Below are 23,638 nucleotides of genomic sequence, written 5' to 3'. Positions count from 1 at the left end.
ACGGTATTCGAAATACTCGTACTCGATTGAATACTACTAGCTGTTTGAAGTTAAGATTCGATGCAGAACCAGCGTTGATTGGCAGAATGCTTTACACTGCCAATCAACGCTAGTTCTTATCTTAACTTTAGAAGTCTTCTGCCTGCGCAGCGTCCCCGCGTCCTCTTCCAGCTCTGCATTCACTCTGCTTAGGCATCGGGCCTGGGCAGAGCCGACTGCGCATGTCCGCGCTACAAGAAAATGGCCGCTTACACTGTAAGCGGCCATTTTCTTGTAGCGCGGGCATGCGCAGTCGGCTCTGTCTAGGCCCGATGCCTAGCAGAGTGAATTCAAGGCCGGAAGAGGACGCAGGGACGCTGGGCAGGGAGAAGAATCCAGCCCGACCCTCATGGACTTTGTAAGTAGAATTTGATCGAATGTTGCGTACCCCTGAAACGAGCATTTCCCCCCATAGACTATAATGAGGTTCGAAACCTGTTTGAACAGTGGAACAGTGTGCGGCTGTTCGAATCGGATTTCGAACCTCGAACATTTTTGTGTTCGCTCATCTCTATTCATTACCCATAAAAGTAGAAAGATAAAGAGAACGAGAGAGAGAGTGATAGATAGATAGATAGATAGATAGATAGATAGGATAGATAGCTGCCGCTAGTATTTTTGATACATCACCGTATGTATGGCATTTTTAGGACACTACATGGTACTCCCATTCGCACATGTTCTGGTTACGGCTGTGACAACTATGTAAATCATTATACTATTGTAGCTGGATTAGAGATACAGATATGTCAGTCCTTACCGTAGCTTGAATTAATGACTCAAAATCTCTCATAATATTGAGTCAATACAATAGAGAGAGATGCTTTCAAAACTCTTGACTGGCTGTAACTTACAAGACTAGATGGGTAAACATAATCACATATAGAGTAGAATATATACATCCCATGACAGAATATTACAAAATGACGTTTTTTGGAAAACTCATCATCTTGTGACAAAGATATCGAGTTAAAAGGAAAGATAAGGAAGATCATCTCTGTAATGGTCATTCCTAAGCAATGTAAGGGGACTTTAAACTATGGTTTACCCCTAAACCTCTGGAGACCTTGCATAGATATACAGATACTATAGATTGATTTCTATCTACATCACATATAAATGAGATCTACTTTGTACAACAGAATCGTACATATTGTATAGAGGACTGTTATAATTTATAAATGAGCACAGTAAAACTGAATAGAAACAACTGAATAGACATTCCTCTTGTCACAGAACCTTTTAAGACTCATCATCACTATTATCTGAAATCACCAGCCATTAGCGCCTTAGTGAAAGCATAATTAGATAAAATTGGGGTTATCCTCAGAAGAATGTAATGCAGGCCTATAAATCACTAGAGAATACATATTTACTCTCACTATCTCCACATCATTTTCTCCTATTGCTCACGGACCAGGATATGCATTAAACTAATCTTGTAGCTAAAATACTTAATTATTTTGGGCACTGCCGTGCTTCTCGGACAGGTTTCAGTGAACTAGAAAAATGGTCCCACTATTCCATTTCCTGGCCTAGGAAGCATATCAATTAACTTAAGTGGTCCAAGGATTATGTATTATTTTCAGACGATTACCATTTCTAATAATTTTGACAGATATTTGACATGCTTTGAAATTTTTAATGTTTTTCCTGATAATATCCGAGGAAATGAATTGAGAAAAGTAGTACTTACAAAACTCCAGGGGGAATGAAGTATCCAAAATGAAGCAAAGGTTTTTGTTTAGTGATAATGTATTTTATAGCCATGAAATAGGTAACCTAAAAATTACCTCTGATTGTGATGATTAGAGATGAGCGAACAGTGTTCTATCGAACACATGTTCGATCGGATATCAGGGTGTTCGCCATGTTCGAATCGAATCGAACACCACGTGGTAAAGTGCGCCAAAATTCGATTCCCCTCCCACCTTCCCTGGCGCCTTTTTTGCACCAATAACAGCGCAGGGGAGGTGGGACAGGAACTACGACACCGGGGGCATTGAAAAAAATTGGAAAAAGTCATTGGCTGCCGAAATCAGGTGACCTCCATTTTAGACGAATAGTGGATTTCAAATCCGGGTCATATGAGAATGTGAACTTTGTGACTATGAGACAGGGATAGCTGTACAGGCAGGGATAGCTAGGGATAACCTTTATTTAGGGGGGAATGTTATTAAAAATAACTTTTTGGGGCTCTATCGGGTGTGTAATTGTGATTTTTGTGAGATAAACTTTTTCCCATAGGGATGCATTGGCCAGCGCTGATTGGCCGAATTCCGTACTCTGGCCAATCAGTGCTGGCCAATGCATTCTATTAGCTTGATGAAGCAGAGTGTGCACAAGGGTTCAAGCGCACCCTCGGCTCTGATGTAGCAGAGCCGAGGCTGCACAAGGGTTCAAGCGCACCCTCGGCTCTGATGTAGGAGAGCCGAGGGTGCACTTGAACCCTTGTGCACCCTCAGCTCTGCTACATCAGAGCCGAGGGTGCGCTTGAACCCTTGTGCACACTATGCTTCATCAAGCTAATAGAATGCATTGGCCAGCGCTGATTGGCCAGAGTACGGAACTCGACCAATCAGCGCTGGCTCTGCTGGAGGAGGCGGAGTCTAAGATCGCTCCACACCAGTCTCCATTCAGCTCCGACCTTAGACTCCGCCTCCTCCGGCAGAGCCAGCGCTGATTGGCCGAAGGCTGGCCAATGCATTCCTATGCGAATGCAGACTTAGCAGTGCTGAGTCAGTTTTGCTCAACTACACATCTGATGCACACTCGGCACTGCTACATCAGATGTAGCAATCTGATGTAGCAGAGCCGAGGGTGCACTAGAACCCCTGTGCAAACTCAGTTCACGCTAATAGAATGCATTGGCCAGCGCTGATTGGCCAATGCATTCTATTAGCCCGATGAAGTAGAGCTGAATGTGTGTGCTAAGCACACACATTCAGCACTGCTTCATCACGCCAATACAATGCATTAGCCAGTGCTGATTGGCCAGAGTACGGAATTCGGCCAATCAGCGCTGGCTCTGCTGGAGGAGGCGGAGTCTAAGGTCGGACCTGAATGGAGACTGGTGTGGAGCGATCTTAGACTCCGCCTCCTCCAGCAGAGCCAGCGCTGATTGGTCGAGTTCCGTACTCTGGCCAATCAGCGCTGGCCAATGCATTCTATTAGCCCGATGAAGTAGAGCTGAATGTGTGTGCTTAGCACACACATTCAGCTCTACTTCATCAGGCTAATAGAATACATTGGCCAATCAGCGCTGGCCAATGCATTCTATTAGCTTGATGAAGCAGAGTGTGCACAAGGGTTCAAGCGCACCCTCGGCTCTGATGTAGCAGAGCTGAGGGTGCACAAGGGTTCAAGTGCACCCTCGGCTCTCCTACATCAGAGCCGAGGGTGCGCTTGAACCCTTGTGCAGCCTCAGCTCTGCTACATCAGAGCCGAGGGTGCGCTTGAACCCTTGTGCACACTCTGCTTCATCAAGCTAATAGAATGCATTGGCCAGCGCTGATTGGCCAGAGTACGGAATTCGGCCAATCAGCGCTGGCTCTGCTGGAGGAGGCAGAGTCTAAGATCGCTCCACACCAGTCTCCATTCAGGTCCGACCTTAGACTCCGCCTCCTCCAGCAGAGCCAGCGCTGATTGGCCGAATTCCGTACTCTGGCCAATCAGCACTGGCTAATGCATTGTATTGGCGTGATGAAGCAGTGCTGAATGTGTGTGCTTAGCACACACATTCAGCTCTACTTCATCGGGCTAATAGAATGCATTGGCCAATCAGCGCTGGCCAATGCATTCTATTAGCGTGAACTGAGTTTGCACAGGGGTTCTAGTGCACCCTCGGCTCTGCTACATCAGATTGCTACATCTGATGTAGCAGTGCCGAGTGTGCATCAGATGTGTAGTTGAGCAAAACTGACTCAGCACTGCTAAGTCTGCATTCGCATAGGAATGCATTGGCCAGCCTTCGGCCAATCAGCGCTGGCTCTGCCGGAGGAGGCGGAGTCTAAGGTCGGACCTGAATGGAGACTGGTGTGGAGCGATCTTAGACTCCGCCTCCTCCACCAGAGCCAGCGCTGATTGGCCGAATTCCGTACTCTGGCCAATCAGCACTGGCTAATGCATTGTATTGGCGTGATGAAGCAGTGCTGAATGTGTGTGCTTAGCACACACATTCAGCTCTACTTCATCGGGCTAATAGAATGCATTGGCCAGCGCTGATTGGCCGAATTCCGTACTCTGGCCAATCAGCACTGGCTAATGCATTGTATTGGTGTGATGAAGCAGTGCTGAATGAGTGTGCTTAGCACACACATTCAGCTCTACTTCATCGGGCTAATAGAATGCATTGGCCAATCAGCGCTGGCCAATGCATTCTATTAGCGTGAACTGAGTTTGCACAGGGGTTCTAGTGCACCCTCGGCTCTGCTACATCAGATTGCTACATCTGATGTAGCAGTGCCGAGTGTGCATCAGATGTGTAGTTGAGCAAAACTGACTCAGCACTGCTAAGTCTGCATTCGCATAGGAATGCATTGGCCAGCCTTCGGCCAATCAGCGCTGGCTCTGCCGGAGGAGGCGGAGTCTAAGGTCGGACCTGAATGGAGACTGGTGTGGAGCTATCTTAGACTCCGCCTCCTCCAGCAGAGCCAGCGCTGATTGGTCGAGTTCCGTACTCTGGCCAATCAGCACTGGCCAATGCATTTCTATGGGGAAAAGTTAGCTTGCGAAAATCGCAAACTGACAGGGATTTCCATGAAATAAAGTGACTTTTATGCCCCCAGACATGCTTCCCCTGCTGTCCCAGTGTCATTCCAGGGTGTTGGTATCATTTCCTGGGGTGTCATAGTGGACTTGGTGACCCTCCAGACACGAATTTGGGTTTCCCCCTTAACGAGTTTATGTTCCCCATAGACTATAATGGGGTTCGAAACCCATTCGAACACTCGAACAGTGAGCGGCTGTTCGAATCGAATTTCGAACCTCGAACATTTTAGTGTTCGCTCATCTCTAGTGATGATATAACCCTGTGGGCGTTGTAATGGAACAACATGGTTGTGTTCTTAAATAATAAAAAATAAATTTGGAATTGATTTAAATTTATTTTAACAGTTAGCAAATGTGAAGGTAAGGTAAAAGGAGAGAAGAGAGCAGGGAGTATGCACCGCCATCAAAAGCTGAATGGCTGGGACTATATAACTCCCAAGCGACTAAACATGGCTGCTGTATTTTGTAGTCATTAGAATCACATAAGGCCAAGATCTTAAGGGAATTCTATAATTCAAATCCCATTTTTAACTAAGCCCATGTGGGAATAACCTTAAGAAAGACTATTCTTCTCCCCCCTTTAGAATTCTTCTCTGTGCCGCTGTTCAGTAGATATCCTGGTTTTCTTTGTTATGCTAATGAGTCTCCAGACAGCACAGGGGGCATTCTTTCGTGCTCAAACAGCACTGTGGGCATCCCTGTGCTGCTTGAAAACTCTTCAGTGACGTCCTCCATCTTCTTCTCTGCCACATCTCCAGCATCAACAGACATCTTCATCCAAAAGTGCCGACTGCGCATGTCCGTTGGCCATTTTCCTGTGAACAAATAGGAGAGACCACAGGAAAATGGCCGATAGACATGCAGAGTCGATGCTTTTGGATGAGGACGTGCGTTGACACGGGAGAAGAGGCAGAGAAGAAGATGGAGGACGTCGCTGGAAAGTTTTCAAGCAGCACAAGGGACGCCCCCAGTGCTGTTTGAACATGAAGGAACGCCCCCTGTGCTGTCTGGAGACTCATTAGCATTACAAAGAAAACCGGGATATCTACCGAACGGTGGCGCGGAGAAGAATTCTAAAGGTAGGGGAAGAATAGCCATACCTAAGGCTATTTCTACGTTGGCTTGTTAAAAATTAGATTTTAATGATAGAATCCCTTTAATGGATGGCTATTAAACACAGAAGACCTCCAACATTTTGAGTAAGCGGTCTTTGCCTGGCGTGGTGTAAAAGCTGTATACTGCCAATAAGATATTTCCCTCTCACGTTATTCCTCCTCTCCTCCATATGGGACATTCTGCCTTATACATATGGTAAGGCAGAGGGACTGCAGTTTCAGTTTTTAGTTTGTTACATTGCAACAATTTTGGTGACTAAAGAAACTTTTGAACATTTACAAATGGCCTGAAGACAGGGTTAGGTGAGCCATAAGCTGCTGGTAGGTTAGGATGCTGACAGTTTTCCTTAAGAAAATCAGCGAATCTCATACATTTTAGGTAACTGTCCTATTTTCTACTATGTTTGTAGCATTTTTCTGAGTTAAACGTTGCATACACAGTATGTGATTCTGAGTAACTGTCAGGATTGCCTAGTAACTTAACTTTAACACATACAGTCCAGCATAAAGACATTACATAATGATATTCTGCAGTTGTTTCTTAGCATGTATTCAAAATTTTTCTGAGGATCTTAATGTATCATTTCTTATCCTCAGGATAGAGGTATCATACTGAGATGCATCCCTGAGGAAAGTTAAATTCCTCTCCCCTGATTACACAAAGGTGAATAATAATAACTTAAAAGGAACAGTAAGCCCTTAGTCCAAATTCATATCTGATGGATATGACATCTGTAAAACTATTATTTTTAGCTACCACTGGGACAGATAAGATGTGAATGTGTGACCCTCTGATTATCATTAGAGTAGAGCTATGCAAGGAAATACAAATCAAGAGATGGAAATACTTGGTTTACTTTGTTACTGTGTGAGGACCATTATACTGTGTGGAAGGTACTTAGGGGAATTATATTGTGGGAGAGGTACTAATAGGGCATCATTAGCTTTGGGATCATAGAGGGGGAGTATACTGTGTGTGGAGTACTAAGGGGGCATTACACTATGGGTGAGCACAAAGTGAAATCATCACTATCTTACACAATGAAAAACATTATTAAAGGGGTTTTCCCTTCTCCCTGTTTCAGCAGCTTTGCCTTCTGTCTTTTGATCTTACTTTCTGTACTCCTTATCAAACAGTCAAAGCCTCCTCCCCCTAGCTTGCTGAACAAGACACTATGAAGTATCACAATACTTATTATGATTACTAGAAATCTAATATCAATGTAGATTAAATAATACACATTCTTGTAGAGAAGGATTCTGTTATCTGTGTGTTTACATAGAGAGATAACAGACAGGGCTTTATCAGCAAACTGCAATTAGCTTAACACAGACCTGTAGAAAACAGTGAGAGCAGTGACTGATGTCATCTGTCCTGTCTTATCACACAGGTCTGGCTCTATGGAAACAATGTGTAAATGGGAGAAATAATTTCACATAGGAGGAAAACAAAGCAACATTACTAAAGCAATATATTTAGGAAAACAATTCAATTTAAATAAGCTACCAGGATAGATAGGATCCTTAAGATGGGAATACCCATTTAACATGTGGGTGCACAAATTAACTGGGTGAGAACAAGATAGGTCAAAGGGGGCATGGGCAGGGTTAGAGATGTGGCTTAGTTCAAACATTTCATCATCATTTGTTGTTCTTAGTGTCCCCTGAAAGATAGGATGTATGGCTAAGCAGTATGTATGGGGTGGTGGTGGTGGGGTGGTGGTGGTGGTGGGGGCTTATGAAACCTTTTCACTGGGCTCACAACTGCCCTTTTCCTGCCACTCCTTTTCAGGCATCAAACTGTCCCCTTTCTGTCACTATCTCCTGTTGCAATGATAATGTCCTGACACAGGAACACTTGACTGCTGCACTTATTCATGGGTTGCACAGATGAGCTTTAAAAAAATAAAAACCTTTGCCAGACAATCCCTTTTTACATATTACACACTACAATTTGCTATTTCAGACTGGAAAAAAACACAACTGTAGGGTTCTTCAATGTGATTTTCAAGAGAAATTTTACTCCCATAGTCAGAACTTTCTCACAAAGACATCCAGTTGTGATAAAGTATGGTTTTATAAGCAGTCTTGTCCTTTAGGTTTACTGTTCTTTCTATAAAGGACACAGGGTAGAGTCAAGTGCATATAGGATACACTATAAATAATTAAGGATTATTTGTCACTAGATCTAATAAAGTGTCAGCTGTAAAACAGTCTTGACTGGGCACAAGACCAGGGCTAATGGGATAAAACAACATTCATTGTTATTTACTGTAAGCTATCCAATCATAAATGAGAAGTAGAGTCTGTAAAAATGGTTAAAACCTACACACTAGTCAAGAAACTTACACGTGTGTCAAATATATCATGGTTAACACAATTAAATTGTGGAAATAATAGGGAAAAAACATAAAGATATGTTTTACGACCAGCCAAGTAGCTGATAATGTATTCTCACCGGTTTCTAGCATGTGTGACATTAACATAATTTAGAATAAGTGCTGGCTTTTGACACTTGAGAGAAAACACTTCACATAAATAATGTTATTTTTTTTTCTTTGTGCACAATAAACTATATGGTTGAATGCATAAAAAGATATAAGACGTTGGAGATTATTGTTTGTAAACATGTACAGGGGTGCAAAAATTTTTCTCACTAGTAAATATTACAATGTTAGGTTGTATAATGAGAAATATAGTTATATGCCGCATATTCATAAATAAATATATTTATATTCAAGTTATGTTAAAATGACCACTGATTGTATAGGAAACAAGAATTTCAGACCCCAGTATGTAGAGTGTAACATGGCTGACACTCGTACAGTTATATCTTCTTTGCAACAATGTCCAGAAATTTCTGTAAATGACAAAATCTCCACGTTCTGAAGCATTTATTGATTCTGCTGTGTCCTGTAGAAAAGCTGTATTGTCTGCTAAATGTCAAATTATATTTGTACTACCACTTTCCTATTAGGTAGCACAAGAACCATTGAGTCCTTTCATGAACCTGATCTGGTGTAACTACAACTCCTGTATTCTTACACAAGGGAGAGATTCCCATGGACATATCATTATGTCTTCTCTATTGTAGTGTACAGAACTCGTAATGAGTGCATATTGTCTTTACTTTTTGTACAATGTCTTGAGGCACTAAAAATAAAATAGGGACCTCTGTTCTATTGTATAATGTGAGTTAGTTTCAAAATTCTAAAACAATGAACATGGAGTGATAGGTAAGTCTTATAGAAAGGACTAACATGATGAGTGATTTGTATATTCCAACTTGTTCTAGTGCTTTGAAGGAAACCTATCACAAGGAAAGTGCAATATGGTTTGTTATAGAGCAGGAGGAGATGAGATACGCTGTAATATTTCAGGAAAATATTCATTATAACTTGTGTTGTATTCATTCATTCGCAGCAGGTACACCTGTTCAGGAGGCTGAGGACCTTTGGAATCCAAGGGGCACTTCTTAGGGCCTTTTTCAACTCTGAGGCAGCATCAGCCATCATCTTTGAGGTGGCCTGCTGGGGGAGTAGCATACCAGCCAGGGACAGAAATAGACTTGACAGGCTGGTTAGAAGGGCCAGCTCTGTCCTGGGGAGCCCCCTGGACCCAGTACAGGTGGTTGGTGACAGAATGATACTGTCCATGGTGAGCTCCATTTTGGAGTATAACTCCCATCCTATGTATGAGACCGTGATAGCTCGGGACAGTACTGTCAGTGACGGGCTGCTTCACCCCAAGTATGAGAAGGAGCGCTATCAGAGATCCTTCCTCCCACCCGCGGTCAGGCTGTATAATCAACATCAGGCTAAGTGGAGATCACTCCGCACAGAGATCTAAATGATCCTGAAGTCTTCTTTTCTTTTTAGTTGCTATGATTTGGTGTTGTGGCACTTGTTTGGTGCAAGATTGGGTCACAATATCATTCCTTTACATCGGAAAACTGGGATAGAAGGATTGATAAATTCCCCTCATTATATCTAAACTCAAAACCCTACTAATGCATTACTATAGATTAGTACTTTATCAGCCATTAGAAACATACAATAATGGAGAAGTCATGGTCCAAACACTTACTAAATGCATCCCTGATTGTATTGATGGGGTCTTACAATTGTAAATAGTAAAGTGGCTATGTGCATTAGCTATATATAATGTGTTATATAAGGCTCTGCATGTTCTTCACTCAGTACTTATATCTGGATGATCAAGTTTCCCTTGAGACATTGTTCAAAATTGATAGGTACTACAAGCTTCCAAACCACAGCTTCTGCGTGTAAGAAAGCCAGCAGTTGCCTTGCTAAAGCTAGAATACACTAAGTAACACATCAACTTTCTGTACTTTCAATCTGAAGAGCTATTTACTGCCTGACTGCACTGCTGACACATAAAGCGAATGCATTCAAAACCAGAGGATTGTAGTCATTTATAATAAACCTTCAGCCTGATCCTTCTTAGGGACTCATCAACTTGCCCATAGTGGTAAAGACTACTGCAGTCTTCCATGGTCCAGTGATTCGCCCATTTCTTGCTGGAGGGTCCAGAAAACATAAGCAGTGTTCTGGCAACCGTGTAGTTAAATACATTTTAACTTCCTCCTAAACATTTAGAAAGAACATTCTGCAGCTATAGGACGCCACGTTCACATATTACTAAGGAGCGGGAGAGATTATTATGTTTGTTAGACAGTATGTGCTGCTGATGTAAGGTTTATTTAGCTGGCAGCTCCCGGAAATCTCCCACACAATGCATTTCTCCATAAATATAACAAGTGTACAAATGTAGCAGCTATCTTACAGAAGTATCTCAGGTTTGATGAATCTGCTGTACAAGGACACAATTTATCTGAACTTCTATGTAGAATTGTGTCCTCAAGGATGGGACAAATATATCGCTACACAAAGGCCTCATGTACAGAGCCAAGTGGCGGCCGACGTGCTTCTGATCCTCCATTCTGATATTTGATATGACCTATTCTACATGTTGGAGCCGAATAGAGCAATTGTTTGTAGGAGATCTAATAACTGGGAAAAAATCCTCTTGTTTACAAAATATAAAATATATATATTTTTTTTTCATATTTCTGTAACTTTTTTATTTGCTGAGTTACACGATGAATTTATTTATTTTTGCCTTTACTTGATGTTACATTTTAACAATGATTTTTATTTATTTTTTTATTTGGGGCAAATTATTATTGTCTTAAAATTTATAGGTCCTAACTGTTTTAAAATTTGTAAATTTACATGAAAAAAAACCCCATTAAAAATACAGTATGTTCCCTATTGTGTTATGGTTATTTCGATAGATAATGGATATAGTTTTGGGAAAACTTGGAAGCTTAGCGTGGACTTATTTTTTTTTCTCTTTTCTTTTATCAGTCATGATTGACTGCCGTGTTGATAAAGCAGAGGGAAGGTCCTTTCTATCTGTTTTTTTTTTTTTTTTGTAAGAAGCATATGCTCAGCATGCTTTCAACTAAAGTGTTCCATTTGCATCAGTCATTCTGTCAGTTTTTCAATTTCTTGTTCTGAAGTTCAAAAGAATGGACTGTAAAATGGTAGTGGGAAACTAACCGTACAGGTTTCTACTGCAACTGGGGCATCTAGAAGAATCCCACATACAGGGGAAAACAACTTCTTACAAGGACAGAAGTGACTTGCAGATCTAGATTGGATCTTATAAGACTTAGCAGTTCTGCTACTTTGGGCATCATGTGATGGCTGGCTCTATTAGAAGCCATGGGCCTGCCGCTGACTGTTCACTACATACTGTTCATTCAGTGCTATGTAAAAGTGTAAGACAGAAGCAGTAATACATTACTACTGTCTTCTCCCTAGGTTCTGCAGCCAAAGAATCTGACCTGTTCCTGCTAGATTGCAGGAGAATTACCAAAACATGTGGATGCAGACATAGCACCTGAACTTTCCCCAGGGGGTCACTATCAGGTTTACCTTTAATACACATTTCTAGACATGTCCTGCCAAGAAGACAAGTAGGAAGTGCACTACACCTTTTTTTTTTTTTTAAATGTAGATTGTGAGCCCCATATAGGGATAACAATGTACTTTTTTTTTCTTCCTATCAGTATGTCTTTTGTAGAATGGGAGGAAATCCACACAAACACGGGGAGAACATACAAACTCTCTGCAGTTGTTCCTGGTGGGATTCGAAACCAGGACTCCAGCGCTGCAAGGCTACAGTGCTAACCACTGAGCCACTGTGTTGCCCCTTGAAGTACACTACACTTTATCCTCTTATGAAACAGAAAAAGCTAAATCATAATGAAGCTTAGCATCAGTGACGTAACTATAGTCTTTTGGCCCCCGATGCAATCTTTTGTCCGGGGCCCTCTACCAAATTCTTGATAGTGATGGTCACAGGAGCTAATGAGTTTAGTCAACCTTAGTGTGGTTAGGGTAATCTGTGGGACTCCTTGGCTTATGGGCCAGATGGAAGCTGCAAACAATACTGATGCCAGTGCTTATGGGCCCCCTAAGGCTCCTGGGCCAAGGTGTGACTACACCCTCTGCACCTCCTCAAGTTATGTCTCTGCTTAGCATCATACCCTCATATATTCTGTTATTGCAATAAGCCGGATAATGGACCTTGGTGATTGTATCACATTTAGACAGAAAATATGTGTGATATATTCATGGGGTATATATCATAATCATCAATATATTATGTCTAATCTCCATCTTTTGCAATACTGTTATTACTGACTGTTAGGGAATGATGGAAATTTTGGGATTTTTATTTTTTATTTTTCAATAGCTGGATGGTCATAGGTACAGTAATCAACCACTACTACTAACATACAAAATAATTATTGGAAAATCTATTTCCCCTGGTTAATATATATATATATATATATATATATATATATATATGTGTGTGTGTGTGTGTGTGTGTGTGTGTGTGTGTGTTCTCATATTGTGCATTTGTTTTATTCCATTTTAATTTATTTAATATGCTAAATTATGAAAGAAGTAAGACAATGTGGTGTTTATAATCCCCCAAAAAATTACAGCGGTCTATTTTGTTTCTGAAACCTGAAATCTTCTATTCCACCAGGTAAAACATGAATGATCTGGTGAAAAAGCACAAGATATACAGCCAAACAAGCTCAATAGATTTATATTGACTATAAATTATGTTGTCTTGCAGAAGTTTCTCTTCCTCCTTTACATTTCGAAGGTTAAACAGGCATTCAAATTTTAACAACTAGCAGAAGCTTGCAGCCCATAACGGAGCAGTCAGAATGATTCATATTACATTGCATGTGTCCTACAGTACAACTATCAGATAAGGCATTGGTTTTAAACATAATATTATTTCAAAAGCATCTTTATTGCTGCATTATGGGAAAGTCAGCCCTGTAAAGTCCATCATCGGAGTACAAAAATCAACAATAAAAAACTGATGGACTATATAATGTTAGATTTCAGGAACTGCCATAGATGTTTCCTTTCAGATAAATATATAATTAATAAGAAGCGCTACAATAATGGAAGCTTGGAAAAGATTTATTGACCTCAGAAAGTTGCAATGATTGGTTGACATTGCCAGGAAGAAAAATATATGACCTTCACTATATAGTGTATGGAGCTGTAACTCAGGACCCATTGATGTGTATGGAGTGCATCATAAGGAAAGGAGAGATAAGACATCTCTTTTGCAATTCTTTTCTGTTTTTGGCTTGAAAAACTGCAGAAACCTGGAGTGTGCCTTTACCCATGAAGTTAACACACTACTAGAGTCCAGTGGTGACTATCTGGGGGGCAATTCAAAATTTAAGTTATATATGATCCAACATTTTTTATTGACCTGTACTATACAGTTCTTTAATCTACAACCTAATATAATCCCATTGACCAGCTAATAAGCTTAATAATATAGAATTATCATACTAATAATGGTAATCGGAGTTATCAATGGCTTGCTTCTCTGATAGGCTGCAGCCATCACATGGGCAGCGGTGTAACCCCCCCCCCCCCCCCCCCCCGCCGCTGATCGGGAGGTATACATAGTACTAACAGTAAGTACTAAGGTGAAACTTCTCAACCTGCCTCTCATCTCCCTATATGGACTAGGATTGTGTTATTTCATATGAAAATTGTATTTAGTGGACCAAAATTGTCACCACTTTCTAAAAGAAAAGCTTTTTTTTTTTTTTTTTACAGCAACAAATCATAGGATAGCTTTCCTTTTACCAGAACAGCTTAAGAAAGCTGCTACGGATTGGTTCTTATAACACAACAACATCACCTACATTAGAGATGGCAATGTAATACAAATACATCCCCGCAATAATTCAAACACCGGTCACATGGTGTGTGGTGCCAAATGCAAACAGCCAGTCATGACAAAACAAGGTGGCAGCAATTCTCTGCAGACATGAAACGCTAAGCTTCAGGATTGTCAGAACGAATTGAGACCATAGTAACATGAATATTGCTGGTAGAGTCCATTACTCTTCCCCTCCACTTCTCCTCTGCAAGCAGAGGTATATTGAGTAGTGGAATCTCCGAGCTCAGCATTAATATAGCATGTGTTACGATGTGGCAGTAGAAGGGTATTGAGTAGTGGAAGCTCCTGACGGAGGTGAAGGATGGGCTATTTTGTGCCAATAGAAGGTTATTGAGTAGTAGAAGCTCCTAATGTAGGTGGTTGGTTGTCTTGTTCCAGTAGAAGCAAATTGAATAGTGCAAGCTCCTGACATAGGTGAAAAGTGGGTTATCTTGTGCCAGTAGAAGGGTATTGAGTAGTGGACTTTCCCTATGTGGCTAAAAAAATGTGTTGCCTTGTGCCTTCTTCTTCAAGTAGTATGTTGTGAGTCTATCATTATCTGTAGGACAGTGGATACAGTCAGTATAGTAGATATGGGGGGGGGGAATCATATCATAAACTAAAAAAAAAAAACAAAAAAAACATAAAAAGTATGAATTATGTGCCTACGGAGATAGCTGTCAATTACTGATAGGACAACCTCCTTGACAAAGGAAAATTAGAGGTTTCAATAATTAAAATATTATTTATTCTGAATATTTCCCTACAAACCTATACATCAAACTACTAAGCTCCTTCTGCTCTATACCATTATGGCTCAATATTACACAGTGGATGATCCTGCCAACAGGTTCCCTTTAAAGTTTCAGAAAAAAATAAGAATTGACCAAGGAAGTTTTCTAGAACCCATTCTGGTGACACACAAGAGACATGAGTGATGGCATACAGAGGACAGGGATGGGATTCCTGATGGTATATTAGTTCTAGATCTTTTTAGAGCATACTGCATTTTTTTCTTCCAATAGGCTTTATTGCTAGTATAATACAAAATTGATCAATATGATTGGAAAATAACTAAAAGGGTTTTTCTGGGACATTCTCAATTGATTGACCTATTCTAAGGTCACTTGATGAGATACTCTGAGACTTTTCGAGTCATATAATTGGCCTTTTTTTACTTGATGTAATAAAATAAACTTCCTTCACGAACTTGCTCGAACTTGAAATTGCTTTTCTAGTTAATCTCATGGATATGTTGCTTATAACTGGATGTAGTACAACTATAATATCAGTTAATTTGGTACTAGATGGCAGAAAAACATGGTTGTAATACAGCTGCATTTTATAATTCATATTATAACTGTAAAACTTACTTATTCCTCTGACCACCTGAGGTTGATACAGTCACTTTAGCAATATTTGTAATTTTTTTTTTTTTTTTTTTTTTGTGTGGGTATTTTGAACTAGAACTGAACCTTTTCAGGAGATGTGAACGGTGGAAGTTACAAGGAGTACACACTGCCCATACTTCATGTAATTGATTGATTGTCCATACACAGACCAAGCTTGGGAACAACTAAAACTCTTAAAACAACAGAGATATACCATGAAGACAGATAGCAGGAGAGATGCTACACAACATATCAATAATACCAAAATGAAATGTACCATATAAGCCAGGGAAAAAAGTGATAGCATAGACCAACGAAAGAGCCTACATTAATCAAACTCTATTTACGCTCCATAAATCATGGCAGAAATATGTCGTGCCCATTATTATTGACATTTTGTGTCTTATATTATGGAGAGGAAAGTCTCTAACAGATTTTCCTCCTAGACGCTATTCATTCAGCGAACAGGCCTTGGATCTAATCATTGAATGAATCATGGCTAGGATCAAAAATGATCCGAATCACTCGTCTCTCTATTTTAGTAGAGTATGTCAGAGGAAATTGCATTCAAGGGATAGATTTTGATTGATAAAAGTGTACTTGGGGAATTAATCTCAGATCTGCCATGTTGTTTACTTTCAGTTTAGGGGAAAGGCAAAGTATTAATCATGGTAAAGAGTTGTGTAGATATAAAATGCGTTGTATGCGCTATTACTCTATACTTACATTTCTTGGTTTAGTTCTAGTTTTGATCTATAAATGGTAGGACGTTGTTCTCATTATAAGAAAATAACACATATAGTGGTCTTGAGGGAGACTGTATATATGTGTGTGTGTATATATATATATATATATATATATATATATATATATATATATACAGTATATATGATCACTATACGTACCACTTTCCACCACATTTAAATAATGGCTCCAACAGCAAATGTAAAACATAGATTTTTAACATCCAATCCCTCAAAGATTTTGATAAACAGTCTGTATTTCACCATAAGTTTTGGGTTAGTAAATAAATAGTTGAAATTTTCTATATTTAGAAATAGTGGACAGATTTTTTAAGACTTAATAAATGCCCCGACTGGCGAAGGGAACCAGTGGCTTATGAAGACTTTCTGGCCTCTTCATAAATCACCCATGTGTCCCAGTCCTACAATATAGCATAGTATAGAAATATACGCCAGGTAGGATTTCCATTTTACCTGATGCCAGACAACCAGTAAGAGTTATAATGAATATATTGAGCATATGCATCCCCATCCCAGCCCGACTCACTCCCCACGCCACCCATATTCACACAATTGGCAAGTGTGGCAGAGAATGGGTGTTGTGGTGCATGTTTGGTGCAAGAAAGGGCATTGTGTCAAATGTGTGCCACAAGATCATTCCTCCATGCCAGAGGACTGACAAGGATGGATTAATAGATATTCCCCAATGTACTTTTGCTCTTATCTATTATCCCATTAACTGCTAAAAAAAAAATTCTGTAATATGGGAACTGCAAAGTTTAGGATTCCTACCATGGGCGACATCCTGCTGGAACACATGAATGTCCTGTTTGTATTCCTCAATAGATGGCATTCATAGACGGGCTAACATACCAAATCCCCAATTGGGGATCATGGCAGTTAAGTAACAGCAAGTATATATCATCATTGAACATTGTCTTGATGGTTTCTTAAAAGGTCTTCCTCAGTTCTTTCCCAATTGAATTTTTCTTTAACTAAAGATTTATGCAGAGGATGTAAAATATTGCCTTGTTAGACGAGATTTGACAAGTGTATTGCCGCTAAAGGAGAGTACTTTGAAGGAGATTGAAGGAATTTTGTACAAAAAAATATACACGCTTCCAAAACAACTTTTCTGGAAACTTTTGGGTACCCCCTCGTATTATGACTGACTCCAGATATTTGCTAGCCAATGTGACTCTTAACATGGATACAGCATATATATTATTGTAGTTCTTGTAATGTTATCAGTTTAACACTTTATTGGTCTTTTATCATTTTAGGAAACCACAGTCAAATATCTCGAGTGCAAGTTGCGATCAAGGTCCTCGATGTTAATGACAATGCTCCGGAATTTGCGACAGATTATGAAGCTTTTCTGTGTGAGAATGGCAAGCCTGGACAGGTAAGTGAAAGGATGCATATTCATACTAGCAAATTCCTCTTCTACTCATTTACCTTTATATATATATATATATATATATATATATATATATATATATATATATATATATATATACAGTATATCCATACACAGTGGGGTGCTGTCAAAACTTGTCTAGCTACATATAGCTCTTTGTTTCCACAGCTCAAACATTTAGGACTCCCATTAATGAAAAAGTAAGATATATATTATGTGTATGTCATGATGATGATGTCCTTTTCAGATATTAGAATCAATTCACCAAATTCCATATTAACAGTGTATCAAACATTTTTAAGAATCAGTAGAGTGTTCAATGATTTGCCCGTGTTACTCACCAAGGTCTGGCAGGGTGTTAATAGTTGTTAAGCATGTTTTATCCTGTATACGACAGATTAAATTTCTCTGACATGTAAAATCCTTGTGTATATTTAATTCCCCCTTAGAAGAATTCAGGATTTAGTGAGAAAAAACTATACTAAACTTTAGTGTTCTAAAGGGGGGGGCAGATGGAGAGGGAAAAATGGCATACTACAATACATTTATACACCGTCGGGTGCTCCCTTCTGATCTTTGCTTATTTGGTGGCAGCAATGATGTACCTGTATCCTTTATACCCATATGACAGCTGTAGCCAAACATTTCCATCAGCAGTGTATGGCATTAGACTCCTTTGGCCAGTGATTGGCTTCAGTGGTTATTTGGGGATGACATTCCCGCAGCCAGATAATCAAAGACCATTAGTTCTACAATGGTGGGGGGTTTAAAAGGTGAGTCATGATTCTTTTCTTCTTTTATGGCATTACCCTAATTTGATTTATTCTAACCCCTCATCAAACCTCTTTGATATTTATTTCTTAAGAACTGTGTAATATACATGGCTTACGTACCTTGGGTGAACAATCCATATGTATATAACTGTCTTTAATACTACCAGTCTACAGCTATTAGGGCATCCAATTGTGAAATATTGTGTTATCGTGAATTAGTAGGACAACTCATGAATGCAAATGTACAGACCAAGATGTCCACATCGTCCTAATGTACCATTTCAGTACTAATAAACTTAGACCCACTTGTAACCATTCAATCCAGCTCCAATAAAATTGACAGAGCTGGAGACATCTCTAATAACCTGAACATTTTATTCTCACATTGCAACAGTTAGCGAAGCCAAAAGCAATAAAAATCTGTGAAATCATCTTAGCAGGTGACTCAATTGTGTCCCAATTAGCTGCATTAATTGCGTGTTATTGTGATTATTGTTGTAATTTTTAGACAGCTATACACCTTGTACAGGCGATAACGGGAACTACCTGTTTCTGAATGTTCTTTATAGTTACCTGTTTCCTGAATACCGAGCCTGACAAATAATGAAATGAGGCAGGTGATGAAGGGCACGGAGTCGGGGTATGATTCATCTCCGGGAGTCGGGGTATGATTCATCTCCTGACATTATTTACCTCTCCCTGCACCCTTTACTACCTTAAGTCTTGTGTCATCCAACTTCTTGAACTCTCTAAAAATGTCAATTTGTCATTAGTTTATTTTAGATCTATAGTGTTCCCCGAAGTCATTTTATATGTTTTCATATTGTAGGAGTTAATCATTTTGTTATGCAACATCTCAGAAAAAAGGTTCATTTCCTGAGCAGTGCAAAATATCGTTATTCAGAATATTTTTTCCTGTTTGTCATCTGGAGAACTGAAGTTCATGTTTTTGGGTTTTTTTTTATTCTCTCAAGTGCTTTTACGTTATACTGCATCATGTGGTATCTCTGTCATTGGAAAGATGCATTGTGGGTATAAGTTCAAATTATTGACCATTAAAGTCAATAATTGTAGGAATGGAAAAAATAATGTTGCATATAATGTGAAACATATCATTGAATTTTTTTCACATCTGTATTAAGTTTATCAAATTTGTATTTAGATGAGATTGATAAGGAAGAGACAATGCATTTAGACACAATGGGGAACATTTATTAAGACTGGCATTTCAGACTCAATTCTCAGGCTGAGTTTACACGGGGTATTTTGGTCAGGATTTCGAGGCCGTATTCGCCTCAAAATCCTGACCAAAAAGACGGCTCCCACTGAAAGCAATGGGAGCCGGAACAAACGGCTCCCGAAAAAAAGAATGGACATGCTCATTCTTCAGGCCGATTTGCCTAGCAAATCCGCCTGAAGACACTCCCTTCTCCCGACTAGGCCCATTCATTGGGCCTAACCCGAAGTGGAGTGCGCGACTGGATGCCGGTGCACTGCATCGGCATCCAGTCACAGCTACCCATTTTTTGGACTGGAAACTGAGGTAGCCTCCACATCAGTTTCCGTATCAAAAATCCACGTGTGCACTCAGCCTTAATGAGGGCCCTGACGGGCGCATTGCATGGTTGAGTTCTAAAGAGGCTCCAGACATAAATCAGGTGCACTCCCATGTGTCTGAATGGAGACCTAGACCAGTTAGAAACTGCTGTGAATGCCCTTTATAACCAGAATCTGCTATTACTTATAATAATCTGTAGGACCAAGGTGTCCCAGCCGTGCGCCCTCTCTTACTCCAGCCACATTTCCCCAGTGCAGCAAGCAAGGCACACAATGAGTTATTGTGATACACATTTTATGCAAGAAAGGGCCTTGCATTCAATTCAATTTCATCCCTCTATGCCAGAAAACTAGTGTAGAGGTATTGTTAACCCCCCCACCCCCCTAATGGTATAAAGCAGCATTAACACGGATGACACAATAGGATTTGGCTAACTGTAAGCACTGATTGAGTTGATTGGATATAATATCGCTAACTTAGCTACTTACAGTAACTTGGCTTTTGGTAGCTTTTTATAAAGCATTTTCCTCTTTTTTGGAGGCAGGAGGCACTAGTGGCATCGCAGGGTAGCAGGATCTAGTACCACTATAGGAATCTCACTCTGTAATCTTGAAGATGCTCAATGATGGCAGCAGTAAAGTGAGAGTGGAGGACTTGATGGTGATGGTTTTGCTCCTACTTTAATCTGGTCTTACTTAGTGAGTAACGTATCCCCAAAGAGTTAAATGCCATCCTCAGTATCTGTATATGTACATAGTTATGCAGCACCGACATGTTTTCACTCCCATACTGCACATTGTATACACCTATGGTTTATATACACAATACACATACATATAATATGTCACCTATGACACGCAGTATCTATGGTATATTTTCCTCCTTGTCTTGGATACATCATGTTCTACTCTCCTACCACCTCCAGGAAACAGTTTATATGTACTGCGACGACAGATAAATGACATATTTTCCCATATTGCTGTTTGTGTGACCTTTTTAGCTGTATAAAAGAAATCATTAAGTCTTTAAAACATGTCCCTTCAAAACAGGATGGAAATAGCAGGCAAGGTAGCAGGCAAGCAAAAGGCTTTCAAGGATTTAGGTAGGTTTAGAAATTTGCTTCCCTATCTGATAGATAAAAAATTCCCACATCTGCAAATTACATATACAGCAATAAGATTGTATTGTCAGACTTTCTCCACTTGGTTCTTATATTTAAAGGGTACATCGCTCATCATTGAATTTCTTTGGGGAGAATAAAATTTCATGTTAACTAGAACAAAACAGAGTTAGGATAAAAGCTATACATTCTTAAGGAAAGAAGATGCTTTTAAGGACCAGAGAATGTTCCATTTAGGAGCTTTCAAGCTGCTTGTACCAAACACAGTATGCACAAGTGGTCCTTATAAGTGACGTGACCCCCTATTTTCCAGTGGCTCGAGAAGGGTAAATGAAAAAAAAAACGACTATGTATTTTAGCTCTAGTCCATGCACTCTGTATTTTTTAATTCACTTACATTCCATGAGCATACAATTCAATCTCATTCTTTTATTCCCTACATACTTTGCTAACATCGTTTTTGTGGTTAAATGCTTTAAAACCAGTGGATGTTCAAGGTATTGACATCCGCCACCTCTCATTTCATTTCTTGGAGCACTGCATTTTTTATGAACTTAGTAGGTTGTAGTGCCTTTTAGTGTACTGACTGACGTAATAGGTTTATATTGTTGACTTACAGAGCTTTCAAAACACCTTTAGGCTTCTAGTGTTCAGTCCTCCTGCAGCAAAAGGAAGAAGCCTATGGGATTTCAAGAGGGCTTTTAAATCTCAACTTGGGTCTAATCTAACATTTGAAAGGTAGCTCTTTGACTTTTGCAAAAGCATAATAGTAGATAGCTAGATAGATAAATAGATAAATAAATACAAGATAGATAGATCTTGTATTTAACCTAACTCTAAACCTCTTCAATTTTGTCATACTAAAATATAATACAATATTATTTCAGATTATCCAGACAGTCAGCGCCATTGACAAGGACGACCCAAGAAATGGACACTACTTCTTTTACAGTCTTCTACCAGAAATGGCCAACAATCCGAACTTTACTATCAAGAATAATGAAGGTAACACTATAAAATGTTGTCTATTATATGGTTATAGGAGAAATAATGCTTTGTCCCAAGTGGAATTTATCGTGGTAAAACAAAGGGCAGAAAGCCATGCCATAGGACAAAACACCTTGATCGTGATTGTTAATACAGACATGTCCTACCTTAGTTGTCCTCTTGGCTCATAGGTGTGTCATATAGTATACGGTGGTGCGAAAATCAACATCATAGAGGGCAACAGCATCAGTGGTCTGGAAAGAGGTCTCCAATCTGTGACTTCACAGTTATTACCGAACTCCAACTTCTTTTCACAACAGCTGGATAGTGACTGGTTAAAGACCAGAACCATAATGCTATATAATAAGATAAGATAAGGTAATCCTTTAATAAGCCCACAGTAGGGAAGTTTCAGTATGTTACAGCAGCATAGGAATACAGATACAGGATAATAAAGAGTAATATATTATGGAAGACTTCAGGATCATTTAATTCTCTGTGCGGAGTGATCTTTGCTAGGTCTGATGTACATTATACAGCCTGATCTTGGTTGGAAGGAAGAAATTGTGATAGTGCTCCTTCTCACACTTGGGGTGAAGCAGACGGTCACTTACAGTGCTGCCAAGTGCCATCAAGGTCCCATACATGGGGTGGGATTTATTCTCCCACATGGAGCTCACCACGGACAGTATCCTTCTGTCACCCACCACCTATTACTAGGTCCAGGGGGCTCCCCAGGACAGAGCTGGCCCTTCTGATCAGCCTGTCAAGTCTATTTCAAGTCTATTATAACAAGGATGTGGGAATAAAAGATTATTCTACTATATTTCATATATTTTATGTAAGCTATTTAACAGATTGTTTTTCTATATCCCATTTATGATATATGACTTTATTTTCATGATCTAGAATTGTTGTAAAACTACACATTCTAGCATAACTGGATATATGTATAGGATCTTTTTCCATAGTTTTGTCTGTGGAGGAGAATAATTTCAAAATATAGTACCACCACATGACATCATATAGAGTCTACAGCTGTGGTACAACAAGAACTCTATATAGTTTATATACTGAATATGCATATTTTATAATGTTATATAAAAGTGGCAGCAGTTTGCAACCTATTTTTTATCTTATTGTGGGGTTAGATTAGATAACCATACAGTTATAATAATATTGGAGAACTAAGTATAGGTCTTCTGTGGACGTAGGCTCTCTCAAATCCTTCTGTCTTTTCATGTAACCCAAGACAGACTGGATGATCTTGAGAACATGGCTCTTTGCGAGCCATATCATCATCAATTCTACGATTCCAAATGGCAGTCACACCAAATATTAATTCATTTAGATATCTCTTTTAATTATATATATATATATATATATATATATATATATATATATATATATATATATATTAT

The 23,638-nt window shown here is 39.6% G+C and overlaps 1 protein-coding gene across 1 annotated transcript in view; it reads left to right on the top strand.

Moving 5' to 3' along the window:
• Nucleotides 1-23,638, top strand: part of LOC142213555 (cadherin-8) — a 344,980-nt gene that overhangs the window by 275,469 nt on the left and 45,873 nt on the right. Inside the window, exons 9-10 of the mRNA XM_075281925.1 lie at nucleotides 17,643-17,764; nucleotides 22,118-22,235. Of these exons, the coding sequence (XP_075138026.1) occupies nucleotides 17,643-17,764; nucleotides 22,118-22,235 (240 nt within the window). The remainder of the gene's footprint in view (nucleotides 1-17,642; nucleotides 17,765-22,117; nucleotides 22,236-23,638) is intronic.

The sequence above is a fragment of the Leptodactylus fuscus genome, chromosome 7 (assembly GCF_031893055.1).
Source record: "Leptodactylus fuscus isolate aLepFus1 chromosome 7, aLepFus1.hap2, whole genome shotgun sequence".
Classification (NCBI taxonomy): Eukaryota; Metazoa; Chordata; class Amphibia; order Anura; family Leptodactylidae; genus Leptodactylus; species Leptodactylus fuscus.
This window is presented reverse-complemented; position numbering and strand designations above follow the sequence as displayed.